General features: G+C 42.8%; 1 protein-coding gene across 1 annotated transcript in view; it reads left to right on the top strand.

The window, feature by feature from the left end:
• The window catches only part of TMEM132B (transmembrane protein 132B), a 209,404-nt gene that overhangs the window by 134,081 nt on the left and 47,643 nt on the right, over positions 1-27,680 (top strand). The window contains exon 4 of the mRNA XM_058816681.1: positions 9,962-10,148. Coding sequence (XP_058672664.1) covers positions 9,962-10,148 — 187 coding nt within the window. The remainder of the gene's footprint in view (positions 1-9,961; positions 10,149-27,680) is intronic.

The following is a 27,680-nucleotide window of genomic DNA, read 5'->3' on the forward strand; positions in this document are numbered from 1 at the left end:
AGCTCAGTATCCTCTATTCCTTACTGTCAGATAGGAATTTACGTGGCATATGTGTAACAAGCCATTGCATTTTAAAAATGGAGCCATAAAAAAGTTGCTGTAATTTAAAAGCAGCCAATTTACCAGGAGTACAGTTTGCAGCTCTGTCACTTGCTAATCAGTCTGTTAAACATAATAGCCATTCTTGTCTGCAGGCAGTTAATCATGTTGTGAATGCACTTATCAGCACATATTAGAAATACAATACAAGACTTTCCAGCAGAGGGATGGATGCAATTACTGCAATCAGTATACATTTAGCTACGCTCTTCTGTTTCTTCTTTCATTCCCTTTTTTCTCTTTTTTAAAATAGTCCAGCAGTGACAGATTTCCCTCTTATAAAAATATGAAATACACACTTGAAAGTGTTGTTAAACAGCACAGAGGTGCAGGAGGGTGACCTGTCCCACTGCTGGACCCAGCAGTGCTGGAAGCTTTGAGTGTTGTGGTGATGCTTTCCAAAGCCTTTGAGCATCTCCCCTGATGTGCTGGGACGTGGCTGTGGTGGCATTCATTGGTGGTGGGGAGCTGAAGTTGCTGCATTTGAATGGGACTAAAGGAGCTCAGCATATGGATGAACTCTCTTTTTTTATTTTTTTTTTTACATTTTTTTTCTGTGCTTCTCTACATCTAAATGGATAGAGATGAGGGATCTCAAAGTTTTTGAAAGGCAATATTGAAAAAGCATGAAAGCTAATTGCTTCCAGCATGACTACCCAGCAGCCAGGGGTGTAAATACAGCTGGCCAAAGAATGCCAGGCCTCGACAAAATCTCAGGATTTCAGCTGAGCAATTTTCCAGGGCTGAGCACGTTCTTGTATGGGGACGAAGGGAAGGGATGATGAAATCCTGAAGAGACTCAGAAAAGAGAGGAATAGCAGGAGAATGATTTTGTGCATTCTCCTTCACATTAACCCGTGATGTTGGGGATATTTTCTGTAGTTAACATGAATTGCAGCACTTACAGGAGCCTGCCTTCTTTTTCTAGAAACCCTTTCATCTGTCTCTTTGTGCTTTGTGACAGCTGGTATTTTTGCTTGGGTGCAATTTTTGATAGTAGCAAGGAAAATGAAAAAGCAGAGCCGTGCCCAGATTGTGGGACTGTCACAGTGGGTGCAAAGGGAGTCAATGGAACACCCCATCCAGCACTGCAGCATTTCTGTCACTGGGATTTTGGGTCGTTTTGCCACTTTGGGTCATTGCTGACTCCCTGAGAGCAGGAGGGATGGAATGTCCTTGGTGTGATGTGCAGGTGTCTGCTCAGCTTGGACACTCAGCCCACCCCATCTCAGGTTGTTGAAGGCTTCATTGCTGAGGAAATTCCTTTAAATGAAGTTTTGGGACCGTGTTTTGGCTTTTACCATACAGTGGGTGGAACACCATTTCTCCCTCTTCTTTTCTAATTATTCCTTGTCAGAGGCTGAGTGAATTCACCTCTCTCTTTCCTCACTTGTGCCTGCGCTCACTGCTCAGGTGTGCCCTTGAGCGATGTCCCAGCAGCTCCCCTTGAGCTGTCAGTGTTGGGGAATTGTTGTCTTGGGAGTGTGCCAAGGTCCTGGCTGCCCTTTGGAAAGGTGACCTGGAGATGTTGTGGGGTGCCTGTGGTGCTGACCTTACTTTAGTGCCGTTAAAAAATAATTGTGGGATGATTTTTACAAGGAGAAAGATTAAATCCACCCCTCTGTGGTTCGATATTTGGAATTATCTTTGCATGTCTAGGAAAATTTGGATTCATTTTTAGGACAGAAATGATCTTTTAATAGGGTGACTTACATGGGAACTCTTTGCTTATCTCTTGCTTTTAGCTCTGGTGTAAGATCAGGACTTTGAGCTCAAACAGCAAAGGGTGGAGGTTCAGAGCCTTGCTGCAGATGGCTCTTTCTGTTCATACACTGAATGCAGACCCTGAGCCACCCTCTGTTTGCTCAGCTGGATAAATTAATCTTGTTTATTAATTAAAACACGGGAAACTGATGTTTCTGTGCCAGTTTCACTTTCATGTTTTTACTGTCTGTTCACTGGGTACCAACAGTGAGTGGAAGAGCTGAACTCTTGTGTAAAACATAATTATCAGCCTTTAAAATAAACCAATTTTGTGCCCACCATGTGTCTGTCAGGGAGTGGGGAGAGAGGAGGTCCCATTTTGTTGATGTTCATGTGCTGCCCTGCTCCCTGCCCTCTCTGCTTTGAGGATATTGCCATGGACATTTATTTCTCAGCCACCCTGCACGTTTCCTCTCCATCCAAGAGCACTGCATTCAAGGAGAGCCAGGTCTAGTTCATTAGGTGCTTAAACTTGTTTGGAGGGAATGTAGGAGGAGTAAAATAATTCTTACCATGTCCCTATTTTGATTTTTTTCTTAAATTATTTAATACAGGTGGCATCACAGCAGACCTATGAGTTCTGTGCAGCCTTAGCAAGCTGTAGAGAGAAAAACATGGACTGGTTTTAAATTTCCCTTTGGTATTCTGTTATTTAGTAATTTACACAGTCTGGCCATTGAACAAAGGATTAAATTCCAAGTTTTTAATTTTTTCAATTAAATGTTGACTGAAACTTTTTGGATGCTTGTGGGGAGAGCCCCGTTTGTCTGTCCTGCATCCTGCAGCAGTTCAGGGGTGCTCCTGTCACAGGCTCCTGGCTCCCTCCTGCTTCCATTCAGGAACTCCCTGCCTGGGGAATTTCCATCTCCAGAGCCCCTCTGGCTGATTTTCTCCCCAGGGAGATTCAGCTGTCAGCCTCAGTTGTAATTCTGAGATCAAAACAGCAACTGGGTACCAAGGAGCTTCCTCCTGCCTCTAGGAGGGATTTTCTTTCCTAATGGGGTTGGTGCACACAGAAAGGTCTGATCACCAGATGCTAATATCACATTAAAATAGTTTAAATAGTGTTAAAATGGCAAGGGATCTTGCTGGAGGGGCGAGCTGAGCTGTTAGGGTGGATCCAGGTCACTTCCCAGCAGAGATCAGACCTGGGGGAAGGTGAGGAATTGTGAATATTGGTCAATACAAAACTCCAGAGCCTCCTGAGTGTGCACGTTCAGGAGAATCACTGCTCCTGAGGCTCACGGGGCATCTGGGAGAGGCACAGATAAATCAAACTGCGCCTGCCTCCCGTTTCAGATCTGGCTGGGGAAGGCAAGGCTCTAATGAAGCTGAGCTCAGCTGCTGCTGCTGAGGAGGAGCTGGGTTCAGAGGAAATTCAGGTTTGTGCCTGTGTGCTGGCAATGTGCACAGCCCAGTGCCACCAGGGATTCCCTAAATAGGAATATTTCCCGTCTCATGGAGCCTCTGGGTGCCCCTGTCCCTCCCCTGGGTTTTCCCTGAAATGTTTTCAGCTTGGCTGAAGTTCCCCATGCCTTGGGTTCACTCTGGTTCTTGTAAAGGCCTTTGGAGAATTTGCAGAGATCTCTGTGTGTGAGTTCCTGCTCTGCAAAGAGCTTCTTGTGCCACTGAATTTATTAGCTTTAATTTCAGTCCCTGGTTATTTAAAAATTCATCTCTGTATTTTGATGTATTTAGCTGCTTTCACAGCAATGTTGAAAATAGACCATGTGATTATGGCATGTAAAAATGTAAGGATTTCTCAATAGTTGAAGAAAAATTACAAGCACCATTTGGGGCTGTTGATATTTATTAACTGGATAGGTTCCAGCATGAGTCTTTCATCACAAAATTATTCTTATTTTTTAAACAACAATAGCTCCCTCTATATTTGCCTGGCCCCAGTTTCTCACTGGATGTGTTTGTTGTTTCCCAACAAGACTTCCTCCTGACAGAGAATCTTTATTTTAAGAAATACACAACACAGCAATAAAGAAGTTCTAAATAGTAGTCAGGAAAATATCCCAGTGCAATCAAAATGCTTTTTTAAGCCCCAAAAGATTGCATGCTGTTCCAAAAGGGGGGAGTAATGACAAAGGTACAAACGGGCTCGCAGTGCCCAGCAAGTGGAGCTCACCAATTACCCCAAACCAAGTTCTCTCCTAAAAGTTGTTTTGTTAAAGGTTGACTTAAAGAGTATCTAAGGGCTCTTTTAGCAGAAGCATTTCTGTGCACTGTCACAAGGGTGCAAGCAAATAAAAATAATTGAAGCAATTGTCTCAGTTGTCTCCAGGGTTGTCATGATGATGTTGATAAAATCAAATAAAGTGGAAGTTATTGCACATTGTTAGTGAGCAGCACAGTTGTGAATTGGCAGTGGAGAAGCTGAAGAGCTTAAAAGGTTTGCTCATTATCTAGATTTATTGTTTTCAGTTGTGGAAAGATGTTGGCTAAGCAAAATAACATCATAATACCTGGTCTTGGTGGTGTGTTTTGAACAAAAATATTTTCTTGTTGTTTTTGTGGCTTTTACTGGATTATTAAAACATGCTGTGTCAATCCATACACTCTTAATGGATTTAGCAGCTTGGGTTTATCCTCTGTAGCCATTTTCTCTGCCTGTACCTCTGTGGAGAGCATGAATTTTTATGGCAGTGAAAGACAACTGAGATCAGGCACCCCAAAACGTTTGGGAAAACGTGGACAGCAAAGCAAGTTCTGTGTTAGACAGCAGCTCTGTGTCCTTCCAGCCTCTCCAGAACTCTTCATGCTGGGAGGGAAGGTTTAGGCTTTGGCATCCTTTATCAATCAGGGCTGTGTGCCAGCCCAGGGTTTGGGGTGCTGTGCCTGGGGGGACTCACCCAGGTTTTGGGGGTGCCCCGGGCAGAATGCTGTAATGTGCAAATCTTCATCATTCACAAGCTGCATGCTGCCCTTGCCTTCATTTCCTCATCTCAAACTGCTCAGATCTGCATTTCCTCAGGGGCAGAGGGTCAGGACTTTGTCTGGAGGTGTTTCTGAGAGCTCCCTTCACTTGGCTTCAATGAGGGTCTTGAGCACCTCCAAAAGGCTCCTCTTGTGTTGGCTCTTCAGTAAAACACCCTTACAGAATTAATCCTCTTGACATAGAGGAGTGAGACCTTTTCCACTCAAGTATTTGATAAACTAATGTACCTTGGTAATGTGAGGTCACTGAATTCTTATTGGATTTGGTTACAGTTTGTCAGAGTAAGAATTGGCCATTATCAACCTGGAAAAGACTCTCAAGCAACATGATAACCTCACATTTATTATTTTCCAATTTTCCCAATACCTCATGTCTGCTCCATTTTTGAGGGTGTTGTTTACACTGCTGTGCCTCTCATAAACAAATTGCCATTTACTGAAAGCATTATTTTATGAGTGAATGGAACTTGTGATTTCCTGTAATAGCCAAGTGCAGCAACAGAAGGCTGTGACTTTTATCAGCTCAGTTGTTGCTGACCCATGAGTGGAGCCAGCAGAGCCTTGGTGTGGCACTGCAGAGTGCCCAGAAATGCCCCCCTGCATCTCATTCCCTGCCCAAACACACAGGGCAGCCCCTAAAGCTTGGCTAGCAATGCTAATCTTTCCTAGTAGTGAATAATTTTGTTTATCTAAGGTAAATACAAACCAGTTGTGCTGTTGCTGCCACATTAATATCAGTCAGAGTGTCATTACATTAACTCAATAATTCTTGTTGGGCTCAGGCAAATTGAATTCATGGTTATTTCAGTGCCAGGTGATTTTGTGGTGCTGATTAAAGAGCCGTGCTGGACCCTCACAGTGATCTGATATTTTATAAAAATAAGCTGCAGCTCCTTTTTGTGGATGTGTCCATGGGGAAAGCTCTGGGACTGAGCAGCACTTTCCTGTCCTTTGTTGGGATAACTCCCCCTTTTATTGGGATAGATAACTCCTTTATTGGGATAAATAACTCCTTTATTGGGATGACTCCTTTATTCTGGAGCTGGTTGGAGCTGAAGTTGGCTTTCTGTGGGATGGATTTTCCCCTCTGTGCTCCAGGTGCAGACTGGGATCCCAACCCAGCTCCCACCTGGCTCTGGGATGGGGACTGGTGTGACAAAGCTTGGCTGGGCTGTAAATGCACCAGACAGGTATGAGGGCAGACAACAGCAGATTGGGCACAAATCCCAAGGATTTGGGCATTTTTCCAGTCCCCAGCAGAGGCAGGATTGTGGAGGTACTCAAATAGGATTATAAATCACCGTTTGAAGAAGAGGACCTACTTACAGGAGTTTGTGAGAGGAAATAAATCCAAAAAGACCCATGGGGTTCTTTTTTTCTCCTCTCACCAGAGAGAAAAATGTGTAATGAATGTCTCATGTCTGAAACACTGGGCTGGATTCATCAAAGGGAGTTAGTAATTACCAAATTGAGAGAATCATGAAGCGCTTTTCTAAATTTGAAAGGCTCATCAAGAATAGATCAGGAGCAGGCAAAATTAATAGTTATGAACTCATTTCCATAGAAATGGACTTATTAGCAAGCATGCCAGCTGCCTAAAATTATAAGGTCTTTTCCTTGTGCTTGCAGGAAATAATCTTTTTTTATAAAAGTAATTTTGACTTTTTATTTTTTATTGCTTCTCTAAACTAGAGTTTGGCAAAATCCTAAACTGGGAGCAAACTTCACTGGACAATAGAAATGTTTAACTAAAAAGAGAGAAAAGATTTGGAAGGGAAAAGTGATTTATAGTCCTTGGATTCCATCAGACTCTCCCCAAGAGTGCAAACTTATTTAAGAGAAAAATGAAATAAGTCTCCCGGAAAAGCTGAGAAATCTTGATAGGATAAAGTTTGGTTTAACAGGATTTAATGGCTGATAACAGCATGAGTTACAGTCCTTGTCTTCTCTGCTGGTGCATTTTCCCTCTGGTGGCATTTTGTCTCCACCAGGCAGATGGACAGTGGCCACCAAGAGCAAAGTTCTGCCCCCAGTTCCAAACCAGACCAAAAATTGAAGGTTTGCCCAGGGTGGAACCCCTGCTTTTAAAAAACCCTTCAGTGGTTATGCTGCACAGCCAGGAGGGAAATTGAAATGCAGGTGTTGGGATGGGAATTTATCAGCTAATGGAGCTGACATAAGTAAATGCTGACATTTGAGGTCTTGATTATGGTTTAATTTATCTCTGGTTTTACTTTAGCAACCCCCATCAATTTCAGCAGAAAAAGGCAGTGGTCTCCCACACGGTATTGCAGAGGATGGTTAATAAATTGCAGGAATTATGAATGTAATACCAGCCTTTCCAGCAGGAAACCTCTGTAGGATAAGAGATGAAGCAGCCAGTAGGTGAGCACTAGTCTGAACATGAGAGAAATTCACTTTTCAGGTTTTATCATGAGTTTGTACCAGCTGTAACCTGGGAAGAGGCTCAGAACAAAGAGGGGGAATTCATCCGTGGGGTGTGCTCGGTGTCCCAGATAGCACAGCACCTGGCATTGCTCCAAGGCTCCAGCTCTAAAGGGGACAAAACCCATCATTTCAGAGACAATCCATTCACCTGCTGGGGAGCAGAGTGCAGAGAGCTGAACCCTGGTTTGCCAAAGCTGTGCACGCAGGGGAGGCTCTGCAGGTGAGAGATGGTTCAAGGCATCTCCTGCAGCAGAAGCCCAAGAGGGAAGTGGAACCTTCTTTAATCAATATTCACGTGTCATGCTGCTTAATTGGCTACCGAGACAAAGCAGGAAACCTCTGACAAACGTTTGGAGTTGTTTTTCCAAGTGGTGCTAAGGATTCTCTTTGGAACCAGGACTGAGACCTAGGAGGGAGGATGGTTTTGTTTGAATTCACCTGTTAATGTGGTTTTGTTTGAATTCACCTGCTAATATCTTTGTTTTGATTTGCCTGATAATGTAGCTTTGTTTGAATACACCTGTTAATGCAGCTTTGTTAGAATTCACCTGTTTATGTAGTTTTTTTAAATTTACCTGTTAATGCAGCTTTGTTTGAATTCACCTGCTAATGTAGCTTTGTTTTAATTTGCCTGTTCATGCAGTTTTGTTTTAATTTGCCTGTTAATGTAGTTTTGTTTTAATTTACCTGTTAATGTAGCTTTGTTTGAATTCAGCTGTTAATGCAGCTTTGTTTGAATTCACCTGCTAATGCAGCTGCATCTGAGGAAGGTTTATGTATAAGATACAAGCCCACTGTTGTGGTTTCTTTCTGGATGTGTGAAAGGAAAACCAGGAAAGGAATAATTGAAGGTGTTGTGGGCTGAACTCAAATGCCAGTCAGTGGGACCCATGGATTGGATTTGTCACTGCAGACTAACGTATTATTTAATTAGTCTGTTTGTACCCAAATCCTCCACTGGTGGTTTTGTTCTCAATTTGAACCACTCCTGGGTGGTTTTGAGAGTGGCAGCTATTGGCCTGAACAGGCTGAAGTGAAATTGCAGACCTAAACAAACCTTGACAGGCCCAATATCTAAATCCATAGTTAGTGGAAAGCTCATATCTGAATTTCAGTTCTGTGTTGTGAGTATATTAATTGTATGCAATTTAGATAAAACAAACTGCTGGGGGTGATACACAGAAAGCAATGCAGTTCAGTTTATGTTTTTAACAGAAATAGTTTAATTACATCCCTATTATTATGTAATAAAATTTATCTTAAAAGGTTTTTGCTGGTTGTCTGCTTGGCCACACAAAAGATGCCTTTACAGCTTCTAGTTGTGCCTGGAGGTGAATATTATCTTCTGTCAGCATGGAAAATATTTATCCTCCAGGCATTGAAGCATATGTTTAGGTTGTTTGTTGTCAGAAAGAAAACACGAAAATCAATAATTCCAGCTCAGAATTTTTTCCCCCTTTACAATTCTCCTTCAGAAACATATGGCAAACCCAGATTCTGCCTCTGTGCATTTGGGGAGAGGAAAAGGATGTTTGGAGTCTCTGTTCTCTGCAGCAGCAGCTGAAACCGTGAGCACAGCTCCTGGAATGGCTGCTTTGGGGAGGGACACACAGACAATGAAGGTGCCACTGGCCTGGCACACAGAAAATTCAGATTTTACCCCAAAACTTGAGCAGTGTTGGTAAGATCGGGCGTTTCTGCAGCAGAAGCAGCAGCTGGCTCTGCAGTCAGAGCCTTTCCATCCTCTCCATGGCTGTCACCTCCACCCCTCACTGTCTGAGTCTGGAACTTGCATTCTTTGTAAATATTTGTGTGTAAACTTTGCATGATTTGTGAAACAACTCAGTTTGTGGGAAGTTTGGATGAGCAAAGGTTGTTTTCTAAGCAGATCCCTGCTGAGGATGCTCTGAGTGCTGCTGGTTAAAGCTTGGTGTCTGTTTGCTTCTCTGTAACACAAAAACAAGCTCTGTTTTTCTAACCTGAGGATTAATTATTAATATTTACATAGCTTTGGACCTGAGGAAAGTGATAAGAGTTGCTGTTGAGAAAGGAAGCAGAAGTAATTCTTAAATTCATTTCTGACTGCTGTGCATTTACTTCCATTTCTTTACTTTTAAACTTTTATTTCCAGATGAGAAATATATGATTGCCATATAATTACCAGTCTGCACCACTGACGAGGAGAATGTTGTCATGAATTCAAAACAGGGATAATCTACCCCTCATTTATTGTCATGTATAATTTCTGCAAATCCATTTTTTCACTGAGATAAAGACCAGTTTGGGTTTGAAAGGCTTTTTTTCCCTCCACAAGAGCTCATTTCTGGTAGAACATGAGGAATGGCCAAGTATTCTGTTGTTTTGCAGCATCAAAATTATAATAATGTTGTATTAAATAATTTAGCAACTTCTGTGCGCTGCCTTTCCAAGGGTTTGTGGCTTATTCTGCAAGTTCATTGTGATTATGGAGAATGAATGCCTGAGTTTAATGGGAAAAATTTCAGGAAACTAAAAGATGAAGTTTCACCTTATTTAGAAAGTTCTGCAATTGTCCATGTGCAGTTTTATTTAGGTTTCTGTCAGTGTCTCAAGTCTGAGACGCCGAATTTAATGTGAATTTAATGGCGAGTAGGAAAGAGAAATGCAAATCCGCTTTGCTATCAACACCCCAGTGACGATGTGGGGAATCTGCCTTGTTTTGCAGAGCAAACGTGACCTCCTACGAGATCCTGCAGATGGATTTTGAGGTTGACAACGGCAGCAGCCTGGCAGGGGCCCAGCAGATCACCTGGCAGGTGGAATACCCGCGGGACGACTCGGTCAGCGAGCTCGTGGTGTCCGAGATCTTCGTCAGCCGCACCATGTTCGTGGGCATCGTGCCCCTTGCCATGGTAAGGACCTGTTCCTTGGTCCCTTTTCTGAGTGTTCTTATGGGAATTGTTTCCCTTGCCATGGTAAGGACCTGTTCCTTGGTCCCTTTTCTGAGTGTTCTTATGGGAATTGTTTCCCTTGCCATGGTAAGGACCTGCTGCTGATCCCTTTTCTGAGTGCTTTTGTGGGAATTGTTTCTCCTTGCCGTGTTAAGGATGTGTTCTTGGTCCCTTTTCTGAGTGTTGTTATGGGAATTGTTCCCCTTGCCATGGTAAGGACTTGCTCTTGATCCATTTGCTGAGTGTTGTTATGGGAATTGTTCTTCTTGCCATGGTAAGGACCTGCTGCTGGTCCCTTTTGAGTGTTTTTGTGGGAAACATTCCCCTTGCCATGGTAAGGACCTGCCCCTGCTCCCTATTTTCATGGGAATCATGCCATATCTTCATGGTAAGGACCTGTTCTTGATCCCTTTTCTGAGTGTTGTTATGGGAATTGTTCCTCTTGCCATGGTGAGAACCTGCTCCTGATCCATTTTCTGGCTGTTTTTGTGGGAATTGTTCCTCTTGCCATGGTAAGGACCTGCCTCTGATCCTTTTCTAAATGTTCTTATGGGAATTGTTCCTCTTGCCATGGTAGGGACCTGCTCCAGATCCATTTGCTGAGTGTTTTTGTGGGAATTGTTCCCCTTGCCATGATAAGAACCTGCTGCTGATCCCTTTTGCTGAATGTTTTTGTGGGAATTGTTCCTTTTGCCATGGTAAGGACCTGCTGCTGATCCCTATTTTTATGGAAATTGTTCCTCTTGCCATACTAAGAACTAGCTGCTTCTCCTTTTTGCTGAATGTTTTTATGGGAATCATTCCCATTGCCATGGTAAGAAACTCCCCCTGCCCTCTATTTTTATGGGAGTTGTTCCTTTTGCCATGGCAAGAACCTGCCCCTGCTCCCTTTTCTGAATGTTTTAATGGAAATTGTTCCTTTTGCCATGGCAAGAACCTGCCCCTGCTCCCTTTTGCTGAATGTTTTAATGGAAATTGTTCCTTTTGCCATGGCAAGAACCTGCCCCTGCTCCCTTTTGCTGAATGTTTCCGCTGATCCTCGTTAGTATTCCAGGAATGGGAGCCTTTTTATTATGAGCTCCTTCCTATGCACCTGCTGCAAGCGATTTAAATGCAAAAAATCCACTTCAATAATATTTTATTTACCTGATGCGCCGCAATGGCTCCTTTGAAACCATTTGGGCCTTTTGTGAGAATCCTTTGCCGTTTGTGGGTTATTGGGCTGGTGCATGGAAATGGCTCCTGTGTCCTCTGTGCGTGGATGGCACTGCCAGGCTGAGCTCTGAGGTGGCTGCATTTAGTGGGGACATTTTCACCGAAATAAATTAGCTCTGCACGTGTGGGAAGCTTCATTGCTAAACCAAACAACTGGGCTGTTCGCTGCTCTGCTTTCCCCCAAAAGAGCCAAACAGTCCAGTGAGCTGCAAAGTACCGATTTAATAAAAGATTTAATAAAAGGCCTGGTTTGAGTTGCACAGAAAGGATAAAATACCTCCTGAAGGTGGAGGTGTCCAGCAGGTTGAGGTGTATGAGAGCAGGAAGCTTGAAGCTGATGTTTTATTTTAAAAATGCAAATATCTCCTGGTAAAATCAGAGGCACCTTTTCCAGGAGGAGCTTTGAGCTGTGTTTGGCCTGAAGGACTTTTTAATATCAGAGCTTTGCACATGAACAAGAATTTCATGCGGAAATTGGGTGTAAAACCAGAGAAACAGCCAAAGTGAGGATGCTACAGCATTTCCTCAGAAGCACCCACTCTTTTTTACTTGGTTCCTCATGAACATTTGCCCTTCATCCCATATCTGCCAAAGCATTTTCTACTAAAAAAGCTGAAAGGGATGGGATGGGCCTGCTTGCACAGGGGAAATAAATAAATGCTAATTCCTAAAACTGTGCAAATTAACAAATTGGCTTTTCCTTCAGTACTCTGTTATTATTTGGTATTTATGTAGTGTTTTATATTTTTGGAACTCTTTGTAGACGTTAATTAATCAGGCCTGAATAAACTAAGCTTGATGAGAATAGAAAATGAAATGGAAATGAAGTCACTCTAATTTAGTTTTACCTGTTTCTGAATGACTTCTAAGTCCCTTTTTATATTCTTAAAGGTACTTTTAAAGCACTTACTCTTGCAGAACTCTTGCTTATTATCTCTAAAAACTATTTTGGTTAGAAAAGGGGAAGAATTTATACCTTTAAGAACAAGTGACAGCTGGGATGAGTGGCTTTGAAGACTCTAAATGCTGTTTTGTCACCTAAACTCTTGTTTTGTTTAGGCTTTAATTCAGCTAAAAAAGCAGGGATGCACCAAGGGAAATACAGGTTGGGTATTAGGAAGAAGTTTTTTACAGAAAGGGTGATAAAAAATGTGATAAAGTTCACATTGGAGTCCCCATCCCTGGGTGTGTTTAACAAAGCCTGGATGTGGCACTGGGGGCCAGGGGTTGGCTGAGGGGTTGGGGCTGGGTTGGGCTCAGTCTTGAAGGGCTCTTCCAAGCCAGTGATTCTGTGAGTTCTGTGAATTCTGGTCATTCTGTGAATTCATTGAATTGACTCTCCCAACACTTGGTGCCCAAATGAACACGTGGAACTCACACCCCCCCAGTAAGGGTGATCCATTCCCCTCAGACACAGCAGAAGAACAGGTCAGGGTGAGGAAAGCACAGCCAGAGCTCTTTTTGGTGCCTCTGTTATGCTGCTGAATATCAGGGGAAAATCTGTTATTCTGTCTTCTGCTGTTAATTCCCATTGCTGACTGCAAACACAGCAGGTGATTATTTTATAATGTTTATGGCATTGATATAGGCTGGGAGCTGTGAGTCTGGTTGGTGTCTCATGCAGCAGAAGGTGTGTTTTAGCATCCAGAAGGTCCAGCAGAACGTTCTAAACTTGGATCTAAACTAGACAGCTTGATTTATCTTAATATAAAAATGTGATATAATAATCCCGCAAAGTGGAAGTGCATGTCCTGCTAATTACAGAAACTGATAGCACAGATAAATCTGCTCTGTCCAGCGATGATATAATGCTGTAATTCTCGGTTATTGCTCTTGATCTAAGCAGACATCATCTGCAATTGCCATAGCTGTGGAAAGCTGGTGGCAGCAAGGTCGTCAGTGGAGTCTGGCACTCCTGGGATGCAGAAACAAACACTGCCCCAGCCTTCAGTCTGTCACCAGCACCTGGGATTCGGTTAATCTGTTACCTAACTAACAGTTGGCAAAAACATAAAGAAAAAGAGAAAAAAATTAAAATCCAGGTCTTTTAGAGAGTTTCTAGGCAACAAGGACTTAGTTAAAGTAAAGAATTAGACATTGAAGAGATGTATCTTAACTGGTTTATGTAAGCAGGCTCCAGCTGGGGCTGAAGGCTTGAGGAACAAAGGATTTATTAATAGAAAAATACCTGGCATTGTGTCCTTATCGGGGGAAAGGACGGCTTGGTCTGTGGCTGGCAGCCCTGCTCTCCCAGAGTCCATGCTGAAATCCTGTCTGTGCAGGAGTGGAGCTGTGAGTCCCAGGCTGGCACTGCTCCAAAGCAGTTTTCAGTGCTTCAGAATCAATATTTCCCCAGGGCTCTGTGCCCCTCAGCCTCGGACATTTCTGTTTTTTACAAGTGTCTGAACAATGTTTTCAGGAAGTTTGTTTCCTCCCCAAAATGGGAGCTGTTGGTGAAATAAATGTTTCCTGAGGTTGAGTCCCTTACACACATGGCTGTGCCTGCTCTGCTGAGGTTCCCTTCAATGGGAGCCTGGAGAATTGCATTTCTGGTTGCTGCCAGACAAGAACACCCAGGAAAATCGTCCTTAAAGTGCCCATTTCTGTGATTCAGGCTGAAATGGGATTGCTGAAGGCAACACTTGGCTGATTTGTTTGAGAAAAAACCTTTTTATTTATTTCATTTTTTATTTTAAATATTTTAAAATAGCTTAAATATATTTATTTTAAATAATTTAAAATTTTATTTATTATATTTTAGTTTTAATATATTATTTTTTACTTAAGAATTTATTTTTCCTACAAAAATCAGGGTTTGCTAATGGAATTTCTATTCAGACAGCAGTTAAAGGAGCACACTCAGTACAAGGTGGAAGGTGACCCAGGCTTAGAAAGCAGCACCTCAAACTAAACCAGAAAATGTCACTCTTGAGCAGCTTTTCCTTTGCGTGCTCTGGGTTTGGGTGTAAAAACCAAACCCACTTCATTCTCAAGTATAAAAAAGCCAGGATCAGTCATTTCTAGCAAACCCAGATGATTTATGTATCTCTCAGAAGTTGGTTAAATGCATTTATGTGCAAAATTGTCCCCTATGTGTTTATCCCTTGCACTTAATGCATATTTCTTACTTGAAATCACTTTGACCTTTGGCTTTGCAGTTCCTTTGTAACAGTGCCTTTGTGGTGTACTCTGCATGCAAAGGAACCTGCCCAGAATGGGATTTTGTCCTTCCCAACATTCACTGATTTATTAAAAAAATTAAATATAAATTCAGTCCAGAGTGGATCTTCGTCCCAGAAATATCAGGGATTATCAACATTGTTTTAAAATCAAACTGGAATCTGTGGCTCCCAGATCACAGATTTCAGTGTGAATTTTAACACTGAGTAATGGCAGCAGGATTGAAGCCTTGAGCTTTCCTCAAGTCCCACATTGGAAGGATTGATTTTATACTCCGAGCAAATTAACTGCTGTGGAGAGAGTACAGAATAGGAAAAAAGAGATTCTTCTTTTGTATTACTTTATTTCCCATGCCCATAGCAAGTGTTTTATGTCTCTGCAGCAGAGATAAGATCTTGTGCAATTATTGCCATCTCCAAATTAATTGTCATAGAGAATTAAATGGTTTTGTTTTGTCAGGCTGCTCCTAAAACCACAGGGTGAATTTTATGGAGAAAGATGAAAATTTAAAAAAGATTTCTTGGAACACATCAACCAAAAAACTGAAGGTGTATTGAGTTTGATCAGGGGAAGGCTTTGAAACCCTGAGAGGGGATTTGTGGGAGCAGATGTGAGGAATGTCCTCATGGGCTGGGACTGGGCAAGGCCAGAATTATCCCCCTGGACCTGCTGCCCACACTGCTCTGGGTGCAGCCCAGCACAGACACAATAATGTACAAATATTCTCTTTTGGGAGAAAAAAACCACCTTTTTATTTCTTTCTTTCTTTCTTTCTTTCTTTTTTTTTTTTCTGAACTGAAAATGTCCCATTCTGAATATGGCAGATAGGAACATTTTGGTCATGTCAGCATTCTTCCTCAGTGAGTTAGAATTCTTCCAAAAATGAAATTCCAGACAAATCTCTTCAATTTCATCAAGTGTTTCATTTTTAACTGGACTGTGTTTTCCAAAGGATACCACAAATTTTTTCCTCTTTCACTCTAATTCTGGGCATCTGAAGTAGGTTTTGGAATGGCTCAATGTGAACCATTATCCCTTTTTTCCTCTGCTCAGTTAAACATCCTCTACCATTTAATTCTGAGAGCGAAAAAGAAAGAAACTAAAGGAAAATTTCCTATTGGTGGGACAAAAATAATGGCATTTTGAGTGTTTCCATGAAAGCAATGTGACATGACAAATTTTAAGAAGCTCTGTGAATACTATTAATATTTATGATGCACTCAAGAAAACAGCTATTGTGTGCCACATCCATCAAAGATAAGAACTGTATTCTGCTGTGTTGGGTGATAAACATTGAATGACAATAGCTGGAGATTATGTGAGGTTTTCATCCTTGTGTTGAGTAAAGCACCATGTTATTCCACTGAGAACCAACAATTTGCTTTCATGAAATTTGATACACTTGCTGATACTCCTTACAATCAGAGTCCAAAATATTAATGAACATGCAGAGAGGGCTGATGCCAAATGCTCCAGATCCTTTGGGACCCAGGCAGCATTTCCCACCAATCCACCTCTTGGAAGTCACTCTGGATCCCAGATCACAGAGCTTTGCCCAATGTTGTCACTTGGGTGAGTGCAGGGGATTGCAGCATGGCAGGCTGGCTCCTGTCCCATGTTTGTCCTCAGAGCATTCCCCACACAGGGATGGATTGTCTGTGCCATGGAACCCTGTGCTGGTCCCACAAACCATCCCCTAAATGTGGCTGGGGTCTCCTAAGCCTGGCCTTGCTGTAAAATGCAGGTTTGGAGCTGATTTATGATCACTGGGGACAGACAAAAGGGATTTTCCTTTGCTTGCTCTGGGGTTGAGTGTAAAAACCAAACCCACTTCATTCTCAAGTATAAAAAAGCCAGGACAGGATCAGTCATTTCTAGCAAACCCAGATGATTTATGTATCTCTCAGAAGTTGGTTAAATGCATTTATGTGCAAAATTGTCCCCTATGTGTTTATCCCTTGCACTGAATGCATATTTCTTACTTGCAATCACATTGACCTTTGGCTTTGCAGTTCCTTTGTAACAGTGCCTTTGTGGTGTACTCTGCATGCAAAGGAACCTGCCCAGAATGGGATTTTCTCCTCCTCCTCCTGCTCCCAGCACATTTTGCTGTCCCTGCTTCCACGCAGAGCTGTGGCTGCTCCAGGGATGGATCCCCTGGCACAGGCCCTGCTCTGCTCCTCTCCTTCCTGGGGATGAGACTGTGGTCCCTCAGCTCTGCCCCTCACAGGCCTGTTTGGGATCGAGTGATGGGGATCTGGAGCAGCTTTGGGCAGCTTTTGGCGTTTCTAACCAAAGCTGGGTGTGGAAGAGGTGATGTGCTGCCCACACAGCAAGGGTAGGAGGACAGCAGCCATCCCTGCACCAGAATGAGCTCAGGGCTCTCTGATCCATGTGGACACTTAATGTTCTTAGAAATTCCTCTCCAGGGTGCTCAGGCACTGAATTCTTGTTAGAAGTAAGAGTTTCCAATAAGAAATGTGCAGAGAAAATGCTCAGAGGTGGCTTCTGCTGAGCTGGGACACCTCTGGTCCATTAGATTGGTTTCCTTTAATGACAGATTTTCTGATGGGAGCTCAGGCTCAGGGGTTCCTGGAGAGGATCGGGGGTGGTGGGAGCTCCTGCAGGGCAGAGTGAGGGCACAGGGACCCTCCTGAGGGGGTGATGGTCAGAGGGATGAGCTGAGCATGAGCTGAGCCTGCCTCAGGGGCTCCGAGCACCACCAGGACCCTCCACTCTGCTGCAAAGCTTCCCCTTTGTCTGCCTTAAAAAACTCTTCATGTTCCTTAACAATTCCCCAATGATCTGGCTCATCTATAAGTTTTTCCAGCGTGCTCACTCCGGTTTCATTGCCAATTAGCATTCTAGGCTTGATTCACAGCTGATTGGGCAGTAATTTGAACCCAAGCCCTCAGCAAAAGGGCATCATTTGTAAAACAGAGAAGAAATCTTGGAGATACTGAAATTACTGTTAATTAAATCAGCACGTGAATATAATGGACACACATGAACAAAATGATGTTTGTTTTTGAGCTGTTCTGCTAGCTGGGCAGGAAGCATTATTAGGAATATTTAGTAGCCTGCATTTATTAGTTGTACAGCAAGATGAGTCCTTTCTGCATAAATTAACTTTGTGTATTGTGTATATATGTATATATAATACAATATTTCTTCTGTACAGGCTGCAGTGAAAGCTTTCCTTTCTAAACAGTCATTTGTGTTCTGCACAGCTCCTGTGCAAGTTGTCACTGACCCCAGTGTAGTTATTTCTGATTTACATGGTCCCAGTACAGTTAGGCTCAGGAATTATTTTTCATGTAATTTCTATTTTTTAAATTAAATTTCAACAGCAGCATAAAGATGGAGCAGAGCAGCAATCCAAGAGCTTTGGCCTATGAACAGCTATTGTGTGTGAAGAGATTTCTTGCAAAGGAGCCTCAGCTTTACTGGAAATGCTAAACTGCAGCTTTATTAATATGATCAGGAAACTCCAGCCCAGAGCTTTGGGACAGCTTTGGGATATTCTGCATTGCTCAGTGCTGAAGCTGGGGAATCAGCAGTTCCCAGCCCTGCCTCCTGTGGGGCTGGAGGCGCATTTTGTGGGGTTGGCAGTTTTTGGTGAGCTCTTCCAAAACCCATCAGAGGCAGAGGAGAGCACTCTGGGGAGGGCAGGGAGAGCAGGCACTGCAAATTCCAGGGGTTCACGGGGAATAAATACATTTATTTATTTGTCATAAATGGAGGGGAAGGAACAGGCCCAGAGAGTGTCCGGGGGTGAGATGTTGGCATCACAGGAATGTGGGAACAAGGACAGGGAGGAGCTGACAGAGTTTTGCATCATCTCTGGGACCTTGGGCTTTGGGCTGGTAAATGCATTGGGATGGCAACAACTCTGAGCATTCCGGCTGGTAACGTCACTGCCCAAACCTCAGTGCCATGAGAGCAGGGTTGGCCAGGCTGCTGTGCTTGGGAGAGAACCCAAACCTGCCCTCTTCAATTCCTATTATCCTCAATTCTTTCTCACCTCAATTCTTTCACTCCTCAGTTCCTGCCCCTGCTTCTTAATTCCTGCCCTCCTTAATTCCTGCTCTCCTAACTCCTTCTCTCAATTCCTGCCCTCCTCAGTTCCTTGCCCTGACACACTGCTCACAGCCAGTGTTTGCTGCTGCTGCCTGTGCTGTGTCCCTGTAAGGTTGTTGTAAAGAGTGAAAGGAGAAGGTAGAAATTCTAACCCCAAAATCAAGCTTCATTCATCCCCCTTCCTCCCCTTGTTGTTTCCTTGTGGTCAGGAGCATTCTTATGGTGTTGGCTTGGCCCTGCAAAAGAGGAGCCGTGAGAATTGAGTGTGATAGACAGAAAATGTGGGGCCATTTGGGCCCTGCAGGGCCAGGAATGGGTTAACAGCCTTGATGTGCTCCTCATTGCTGGGGCCTGAAGTGCAAACAGAGCATTTGATCTCAGTGTCTCATTAGTGTGTCATTTATCCCGAGTGTGTGCATGGCAGAATGCATTTGATCTGTGCAGACTCAAAGCCTCTCATTGTTTCAGGCTCCATTTTGAAGCTCACCTAATGAAGAGCAAATTTCAAGGGGAAAACCACACTGTTAAATTCCGTGTCAGAACAGGGAGCTGCAATGGGTGTGGAGTCTTTGGATTGCCAGCCCAAATCCACCTCTGCCCGCAGAAATCAGAAATATTTACCTGTGGCATTGCCTGGTTCTAGGGCCCAGAGTTTCTGTGCAAGCAGCCTCAGCCCTGTGGGCTGTGATGGAAACCTTCATCCAGGGCTCCCCAGCTCAGATATTTCTGATTTTCCCTCTTTCCTTGTGGGCTTTTAAACTCAGAGTAAACACGGACTTCCCACTTCATCTGTAGTTTAAATTCAAGTATTACCTATTGCTTATCAGTTGCATAAGTTCTCTTTATTATGTAGCTTACACAAAAAAAATGAGCATCAAGCTGTTTGGGTTCTGTATTTGTAAAATCACTTCAGCATTGCTGCTGTTTCCATGATGATCTGCTAAAGAAAAAGGAACATTCCCAGTGGTCTCTAGTTCCTATCCCATAATGTGAATTTCAGTCCACAAATAAGAATAGTTTGTTTTGTGAAAAAATGTTCAGGCTAAGAATTATTCACAGAAAATAACTCTGATAAATGAGTACATTTTCAAGTTTTCCATGGTCATGATCAATTCGCAAAGAGGAAAAGGAATGCAAAATTAATCAAATAAATTATTCATTATATTCACTCAACTATAGCTAACAGTGAATTGTCTAGACAGTAATTACTAATTTTTAACCTATGCATGTTCACATAACACTATCGTGTGAATAGGTTCAGTATACAGTGGCTTGAGATAATAGTAATGGATGTAAGTCAACTAGCAGGTGATTTTAATTGGGAAATTATATTGGATTTTTCTATTGAACTTCCATAAAACATTACATAAATATTGAATCTCTTTGCTGTTTTTTTCCAGCTGAATATACAGGCACACAGAGTTCTGTGCTAGTTTGATCAGTGCCTAAGCAAACATCATTTTTTAAATTATTATTATTTTAATTCTGCTGTAAAACTCTCAAGAAAACCATTAAGTTCAGAACCCAGCAGGAACCTACAAGGGGCCTGCTGCAGGAACATTTTCCATTTCAGTGATGATTTTCCAGCAGCAGCTTTGGCTCTTGAGGAGGGCTGGGGTTGCACTCAGGGTCAGGTTGCTGCAGAGTGGGCCCTCCCACTCCATTGCTGTGGCAAAAATCAACATTTTGGGGGTTTCCCTGTGTTTCCCAGGCAATGCAGGAAGAGATACCCTGCTGGGATTTGCTGGGTGGAGCTGGTGCTCCGTTCTGTGGGTGTGACAGTGCAGAAAACTGGGATTTAGATTCCCTTGACTTCTATTTTTATTTTTTCCCCAGAAATCTCTATTACTGTTGCAGTTAATCAGAAAAGATATTTAAACGAAAAGTAGAGGAATCATAATTTCAGGTGGATTTGTCGCTGCAGCTTGTGCCCTGTGGCCTAATTGGGAGTTGGGAATTTTGTGGCTCTGAGCTGATCAGAAGCTGTCATTTACAAAGCTCTTCCATCTCCCTTCAGGTGACTCGCCTGGAGAGGAAAATAGCAGGAAACCCACACAAACAATTGGAAACGGTGCAAAAACTAGGACATTGTGAAAGGATGTTTGCATAAAGTGTTGGTTTTGTGTGTGTCAGCTGCCTCCTCTGGGATCTGGCTTACAGACATTAAAACCCATCCACGTAGAGCTGCCATTAACCCTAATGCCAGCTCTGATTCTGACTTCCTGTGTGCTTAATGTTATCTTAATGCAATTTGATTTGGTATTTAATTGTAGTAATTTAATTAATGGTTCTGTAAATAAAAAGGCAAAGTTGTGGCCTCCTGCATGCACAGATATGCACAGCAAGCAGCTCCTGGGAGATTTGAGTTTCTGTGTCTTAAAGCAGAGTTTAACCCTAAGGGTGTATGATAAGGTGCCCAAATCCCAAAGTAACCCTGTAATGGTGTTTGCACTGGAATGTTTCAGAGTTAGGTCAGGCTTGTGGGAGGAGGGTGGCATTTAAACCCTAACCCATGGATTTCTCCCTGATGCTTGTGGTGGAATAGGTCACCTCTCACACAGGAACTGCTTCCTTGTGTGACTGCATTACACTTAAATTAGTTCACAAAGACTGGGTTATTAATGAAACTGCTACTAATTGGATAATTGCTATTAATATTGCTACAGAATCCTGTTGGCCCAGGGGGTTATTTGTGAGTCAGAGCTCGCAGGTGTTTCTAACCCTGCTATTGATGTGCCTTTGACCTTCTCTAACACATGCTGCTCGTGTCTGCTGCACACTTAAAATGTCTATTAAATATTGATTAGTCTCCCTTATAAACCATTTATAAATAGAAGCATGTAGTATAAATGTAACCTAAAATCATTAAGGCTACATGGTGTGCAAGTTAATAGGAGCAATGTTGGAAAGTTAGGGAGTGCATGAATTGAGGGAATTGGGTTCATAAACTCTTTTCTTAGTGCAGGATGGTGGAGTTCCCATGGCAGTCAGGGATTTCTCATAGCCTCCACTGAAGGTTTTCCTCTTTTTAAAAATTTATTTACAAACAAGAGCTGACATAAAACCCAAATCTTTTTCCAGAGTAGAGCTGCATAAAGCACAGCTTCAAATACTTATGCAAAGGAGGAGGAACATCCTGTGTTCACATATGGAGAAGAGGTCCAGGTTCCCCAGTGAAATGCAAAGGTGTTCTGCTGATGTTAATGGAATTCTGCTGCATTCCCTACACCATAAATCACAGCCAGCTGTTTCTAAATCAACTCCAGCCTAAACTGAATTCAGTATAAGCAGCGTCCCATTGCAGCACAATTGCTGCCTCTTAAGCTTGGAGGTAAATCACATTTATGTCCCTTCAAATCCATTGCTGGTATAAGGAGATCTGAGTAGGACCCTTTGCCTGAGCTTGCCTTGCCCTGAGCTTGCATTGCCCTGGGATTTGGTATTGCAGAATTTCCCTGAGGTGTACTGTGCCTGTGGGTTTATTTTGGACATCACCCCTAAGGACAGAGCAGATTCTGTTGTCATTAATGGGGTTGTCATTATTCTGTTGTCATTAATGGGGTATTTAGATAGGCAAGAGCCAACTCTGGCTCAAGGCCTGATGTGCTCTGAAACCCCACAAAGCAGGGTGGGAATGACAGGTCCAACCTCCCAGGCAGTGACAGCAATCACCAGGCCTTTCACATGCCAGGGGAAAAATCCGAAAGATGGAAACAACAATGAACCAACAACGGTTCAAATGCTTTCTTTGAAAGCATCTCTTGCCGTTGCAGCTGCCTCCCTTCTGTGTGATGAAATCTCCTGCTCAGATAAGCAGCAGGATCAGCCAGGCACAGGCTGTGCAGTTTTCACTCAGCACTCAGAGCCTGTACCTGACCCCCAGCTCTTAAAAGCAGAACAATTAAGCCAATCCCAAAGAGGATTACAATTGAGAATTAGAGGCTATAAATGTGATTTAGCACGGAGTGCTGAGCATGACAAATCATTTATGTGCCCAGGCCTCACTAGTTCTGCCATGAGTTTCATTTGGAAGCGTGGAGCAGGCTCAGCTCTGGCCGGGCTGCAGAACCTCTCTGGAGCACAAAATGCCACCAGTTCTGTCAGCTCCTTGTTCATGGGAGGCAATCCAGGGCATGAACGTGCCAGCCCAGCTCCCAGGTTGTTTCCCTCTTTGGAAAAGCTTGTCTGAAAGCCTGATTGTAGCCCAAGGACAAGGCAAGGTGGCCTCAGGGTTTTGTGTTCATGTGGCTGTAGGAGACCTTGATGCGAAAACTTGTCAAAACTTGCACTTTAGTGTACTCAGAGGGAAGAGTTTCTTGATTGTTTTCCCGCTGTGAGTTCCTCTGGGAGAAGTTTGTCTGAGCGTTTCGCTCCTCCAGAAGCTGTTGAGCGTTTCATTGATAAATGAAGATATTTCCCCATGCAGAAGGAACATTAATAGCACGCATGTGTGTTTGCATGTGTCTGTGTATTGAGTTGCCTTGGAAACAAGGAGAGAAAGCTCCATGGACCAGGACATACTTTCCATTCAAGGAACACTTGTGCTATTGTAACACCACATGCAAAAATAATCCAGTTCATTCATGCAGTCTGAGAGGCTCTTGCTGCAGGGAGCAGCCTGTGAGTGTGGATCCTGTGTAAAGATGACAGAAATCATCTGTGATAGTGTCCCCAGGATGAGGGAAGGGATGAGAATGTTGACTCCATGTTTCAGAAGGCTGATTTATTATTTTATGATATATATTATATTAGAAGAAAATTATATATTTAAGCTATATAATATTTATATAGTTTTAGTATGTAAAAAATTTACTAAAAGAATAGAAGAAAGGATTTAATCAGAAGGCTTGCAAGGAATAGAAAGCAGTGATAATAAAATCTTGTGACTGACCAGAGTCCCAACACAGCTGGACCTGTGATTGGTCATCACGTAAAAACAATTCACATGCTGGGTAAACAATTCTCCAAATCACATTCCAAAGCAGCAAAACGTGGAGAAGCTGAAGTTTCCCAGCTTCTCAGGAGAAAGGATCCTGACAAAAGGATTTTTCATAAAATATGTCTGTGACAGAAATCCACTTGACTCTGCTTTTGAGCATATTGCTGAGCAAATTAGTGGATATTGTTGAAGCTGCTAATAAGGTGGGAAAAAAAGGAATGTATGTGAGTTATGCAGAGCCCTGGCAATGCTCCAGGTGTGAGTTAAAGTCACCAAGACACAGAGCAGGCCTTGAGTGTTCACATTGCAAAACAAAGTGGACAATTTTACCTTATGTGTAAGAACAGCTGCTTCAGCATATTGCCCTCAAAGACAGCATGTTGAAACAGCTGTCCAAGTGTTCCGGAGGTTAATCTACTCAATTAATCATTGCGGGTTTATTTTCAATGTATAATCATGTTTGTGCTGTTCCTTGTGGGCACGTGAGCAAAATATTGAATATAAAGTTTTAGTCATCGGTGAAACGCCTGTCAGAACACTTTGAGGGAAAAACTCTCTTTAAAGTGACTCTTGGAGAGATAAATGGGGGCTCCCCTTGGAGCAGCTGGAGTCACACATTGCCCCCATCCCCGTGGTGCTGCAGAGGTGAGGGTGTGATGTAGAATTAACAGGTGTGGTTGTTGTGATGCCCAAACAATGTGCAGTGAGAGCCTGCCCTGGACAGAGGTGTGCTCTCAGGGTGCTGTGCTCTGAAAATCACACTCTCACAAAAAGGCCACAGCTCCCACCTCAGCTGAGTTCATTGTGCAGCATTTTGTGAATGAAACCCCAGGACCTCACACATTTTCTGCGTATTATTCACTGCCACGGAATTGTAAACAGCCACTGTCAGAAAAATCCTCTGGCAATCCATTTGACCAGAAATAAATAAGATCTAAACATCATTCCCAACCTTTCTAAATATCACTGCACATGTAAAAATAGCAAAATCTTTATATATCATATCCCAGTGCACCTTTCATGTCAGTGTTTTTTCAGTCAAAGGCAGGGTTTTGTTTACCCCAAGAGACCGTGCAGAACAAGTGGGAAGAGCTGTGACAAAAGTTGGTGAAATACAGACTAGAGCAGCTACACACAGCTAATGCCTAATGGAGTCCTTTCCTCTGCCTTGCGTTTCCCAGATTATATTGGTTTATTCCCCTCTGGACTGAATAGCAGTGCGTGCTGGAGTGAGGCTTTTTAGATTGAAACTCTGCTTTGGGATTCTTGTCCAAAAGGGAGAAAAAGCAAAGGACACTGCAGAGGAGGAGCTGCTGCTCCTGGCCAGCTGTCCCAGGCTGGCCCTGTCCCTGCTCTGTCTCATTTACCTGGCCAGGAGCCTTCCTCCTCTCCTCCACCCCTGTCACCACTTGTCCTTAGGGAGAAATGCAGGTGCAGTTTTATTCCAGCCTGTTCTCCATAATAGCTCTTGTCAGACTGCATTGGGTCTGTGCGCCAGAATTAATTGCAATGCTGCTGGGAGAAAAATCCCAAACTAAATCAACAGCAACCTGCACAACTGCCTTCATTAGCCAGGAGGAAGGAAAGCAGCACTGAAGTGCCACGTCTGAGAGTGCAACTGGTGGGCAGGGAGCTGAATGCCAGTGCCATTGGACAAAAAATGAAAACCTTTAAATAGAAAGGTGAGTTTGATGTAGTTGTGACTTCAGGAGCTTGACCTTGGTTGACCACTTTGTATTGGCATGAAAAGAAACTTGCAATAACACAAGGGAATGCAGAGGGAAATGTTTGATTACCTTGTGTCACTTTTTGTTAGAGGAGTTTTCTGGAAGTAGTTTTTGGGCTTTTGGAAAATTCTTGCATAGTAACAAATGAACAATGATTTTTGTTTCAAGGTCCTCTTTATCCATTGTTGCCTGGAAAAATTGAAAATGCAGTAGTTTAAATGAGATATTTGAGTCATCGTGTTGAATTTGATTTAGGTAAGAGTGTCCCTTTTTGGAGGAACACTTTGAAAACAAACTTTAAGAATCATTGCCCCCCATCTGTGCTGAGTGTGTGTCAGCACCAAGGGGTGAAATATCACCAGGAGGGGAGGATGTGCCTGAATATTCCAAGGTGTGGGAAAAAAGGAGAGAAGCCCAAGTGCTGAGAAGGGGAAGGTGAGGAGAGCTTGCTCTTTTCTGTGTGATTGTTCAGGGGAGCTTCCAGGCACAAGCACTTTGCAGCTGGAGTTTTGTGTCAGGTTCATGGAGGCCTTTAAGTGCAGCACTTTTCCCACCTTTTTGTTCAATTCTTTGCTGAAATGATGTGTCAAAATGCCAGAGAACCTCCTGTTTTGTTCAGCTGTGTTTTCTGCAGAAAGCCTCTTTTCCTGTGCCCCTCTGTCCATTTAGCAGGAGGATGTACAAGGAGGGCCAGAAAGGACCTGGCCTCACTCCTGGCCTTCCTCCCACCTCACAGCTGTCAACAACCTGAAATTGGTAGTGCAAAAGGAGAAATAAATGTATTATCATGAAAACCTGCCAATTTTTAGAGGGAAAGTAAAGAATGCATGGTTAACAGAGGCAATTTTAAGGGAGATAAATTTCCTTAATGGGGGTGAATAGCAAATATTCCTTTTATTTGAACAGTCCAGCAGGGCTGACCTGATTTCTTTCTGCAGCTCAGGTGTATTTTGTGTCTCACATTAGGGAAATGGCAGAAAATGGGAGAGGCTTTCCTTCACTTAGATTGCTCTTGGAGATGAGTCCTTCAACACAAATTGGGTAATTCTCTTTTACCTCTCTTGCTGCACCCAGTTTATCTCCCTGGAAAATCAGAACTTTCCCCATTTCTCATAATGGAACAGGTTCTGAAGAAACAGATGGGGAGGTTTGAACTTAAATCATGTCTTAACGACTTTTAAGGGCTAATTATGAATACAATACCTTGGAAGCAAAGATAGAAGTCTTTTTTCACTTTCCTTCAGTGTCTGTTGTTGGAAACCCAAGCCAGCCACTCTTTCACAAAGTTTACAAACAATTTAAATGAAAAAAATTAAATCTACTGTGGGATCCCAGCCTGGTGCGAGTTTGGTGCTGAGGTGTAAGAACAAGGGACCAGTTAAAACCATTTCTCAAGGAAATGTGCTGTGATTTTGATATTTACTTGCCTTTATAGAATAGTAATGGGAGACCTTTGTCTGTTTACAGAATAATTCTTTTGAAAACCAATAACTCTGTGTTGCTGAGAAACATTGATGTCACCCCCGTGCCCCACCTGTGAGGTGACACTGGAAACCCCTGGCAGTGGAACATTTTAAATTGTTTCAGATTAAGAGATTTTCAGTGATTTTCCCCTTGAACTCCTGCAGCTGCCAGTGGCATTATAAACTCATGTGCCATTATAAACGTTGGATATGCCATTATCCATTTAAGAAGGATGGCAAATAATACTGTAATACTGCATTTCTTCCTTTCCTTTCATCTCTGCTGCATTTGGAGCCCTCTGTAGTTCCTTGCAGTCACTGATGTTTGTTTTGGTGCACAGCTGAATTTCAGAGAACCTGCCAATAAAATCCCCATTTTTTTTGTTATGCATAAGGGCCACTTAATAGGAAAGGTGTGGAAATTGGTGTTTAAATTGGTCAGAACCAACAGCAGGTTTGAGTGTACCCAAGAACAGGCAAGGACCTGGGACTGAGGAATAGGGAATTTTCCTCATCTGCCCCTGGCCTGGTGGGATTGCCTCTGCCTCAGTTATTTTAGATGTATAATGAAAATGACTGCAATAACTGTCCTGTTGTCTTTGGCAGAGCTGAGAACTGGCTTGGAAGTCTTGTGGAAAGACTGGATACTAGAAGCAGTAGTTTAAATAAATCATTGTATACCTAATTTATAGAACAGATGAAATAGAGATGGGAAAAGATGAAAATTCAATAGCTTGATGCTGAATTCACAGCAGTTTTACATTTCTGTGGATACTTGGTCTTTATTATAGTTACTACCTCCAGTCAGTGCTCTTTTTAAAATTTTTTTATTACCTTCCCACAGATTCTTAACACATTCTTTAATTTGAGGGACTGTGTTTCCTAAAAT

Source organism: Ammospiza caudacuta, chromosome 18, assembly GCF_027887145.1.
Source record: "Ammospiza caudacuta isolate bAmmCau1 chromosome 18, bAmmCau1.pri, whole genome shotgun sequence".
NCBI classification, from domain to species: Eukaryota; Metazoa; Chordata; class Aves; order Passeriformes; family Passerellidae; genus Ammospiza; species Ammospiza caudacuta.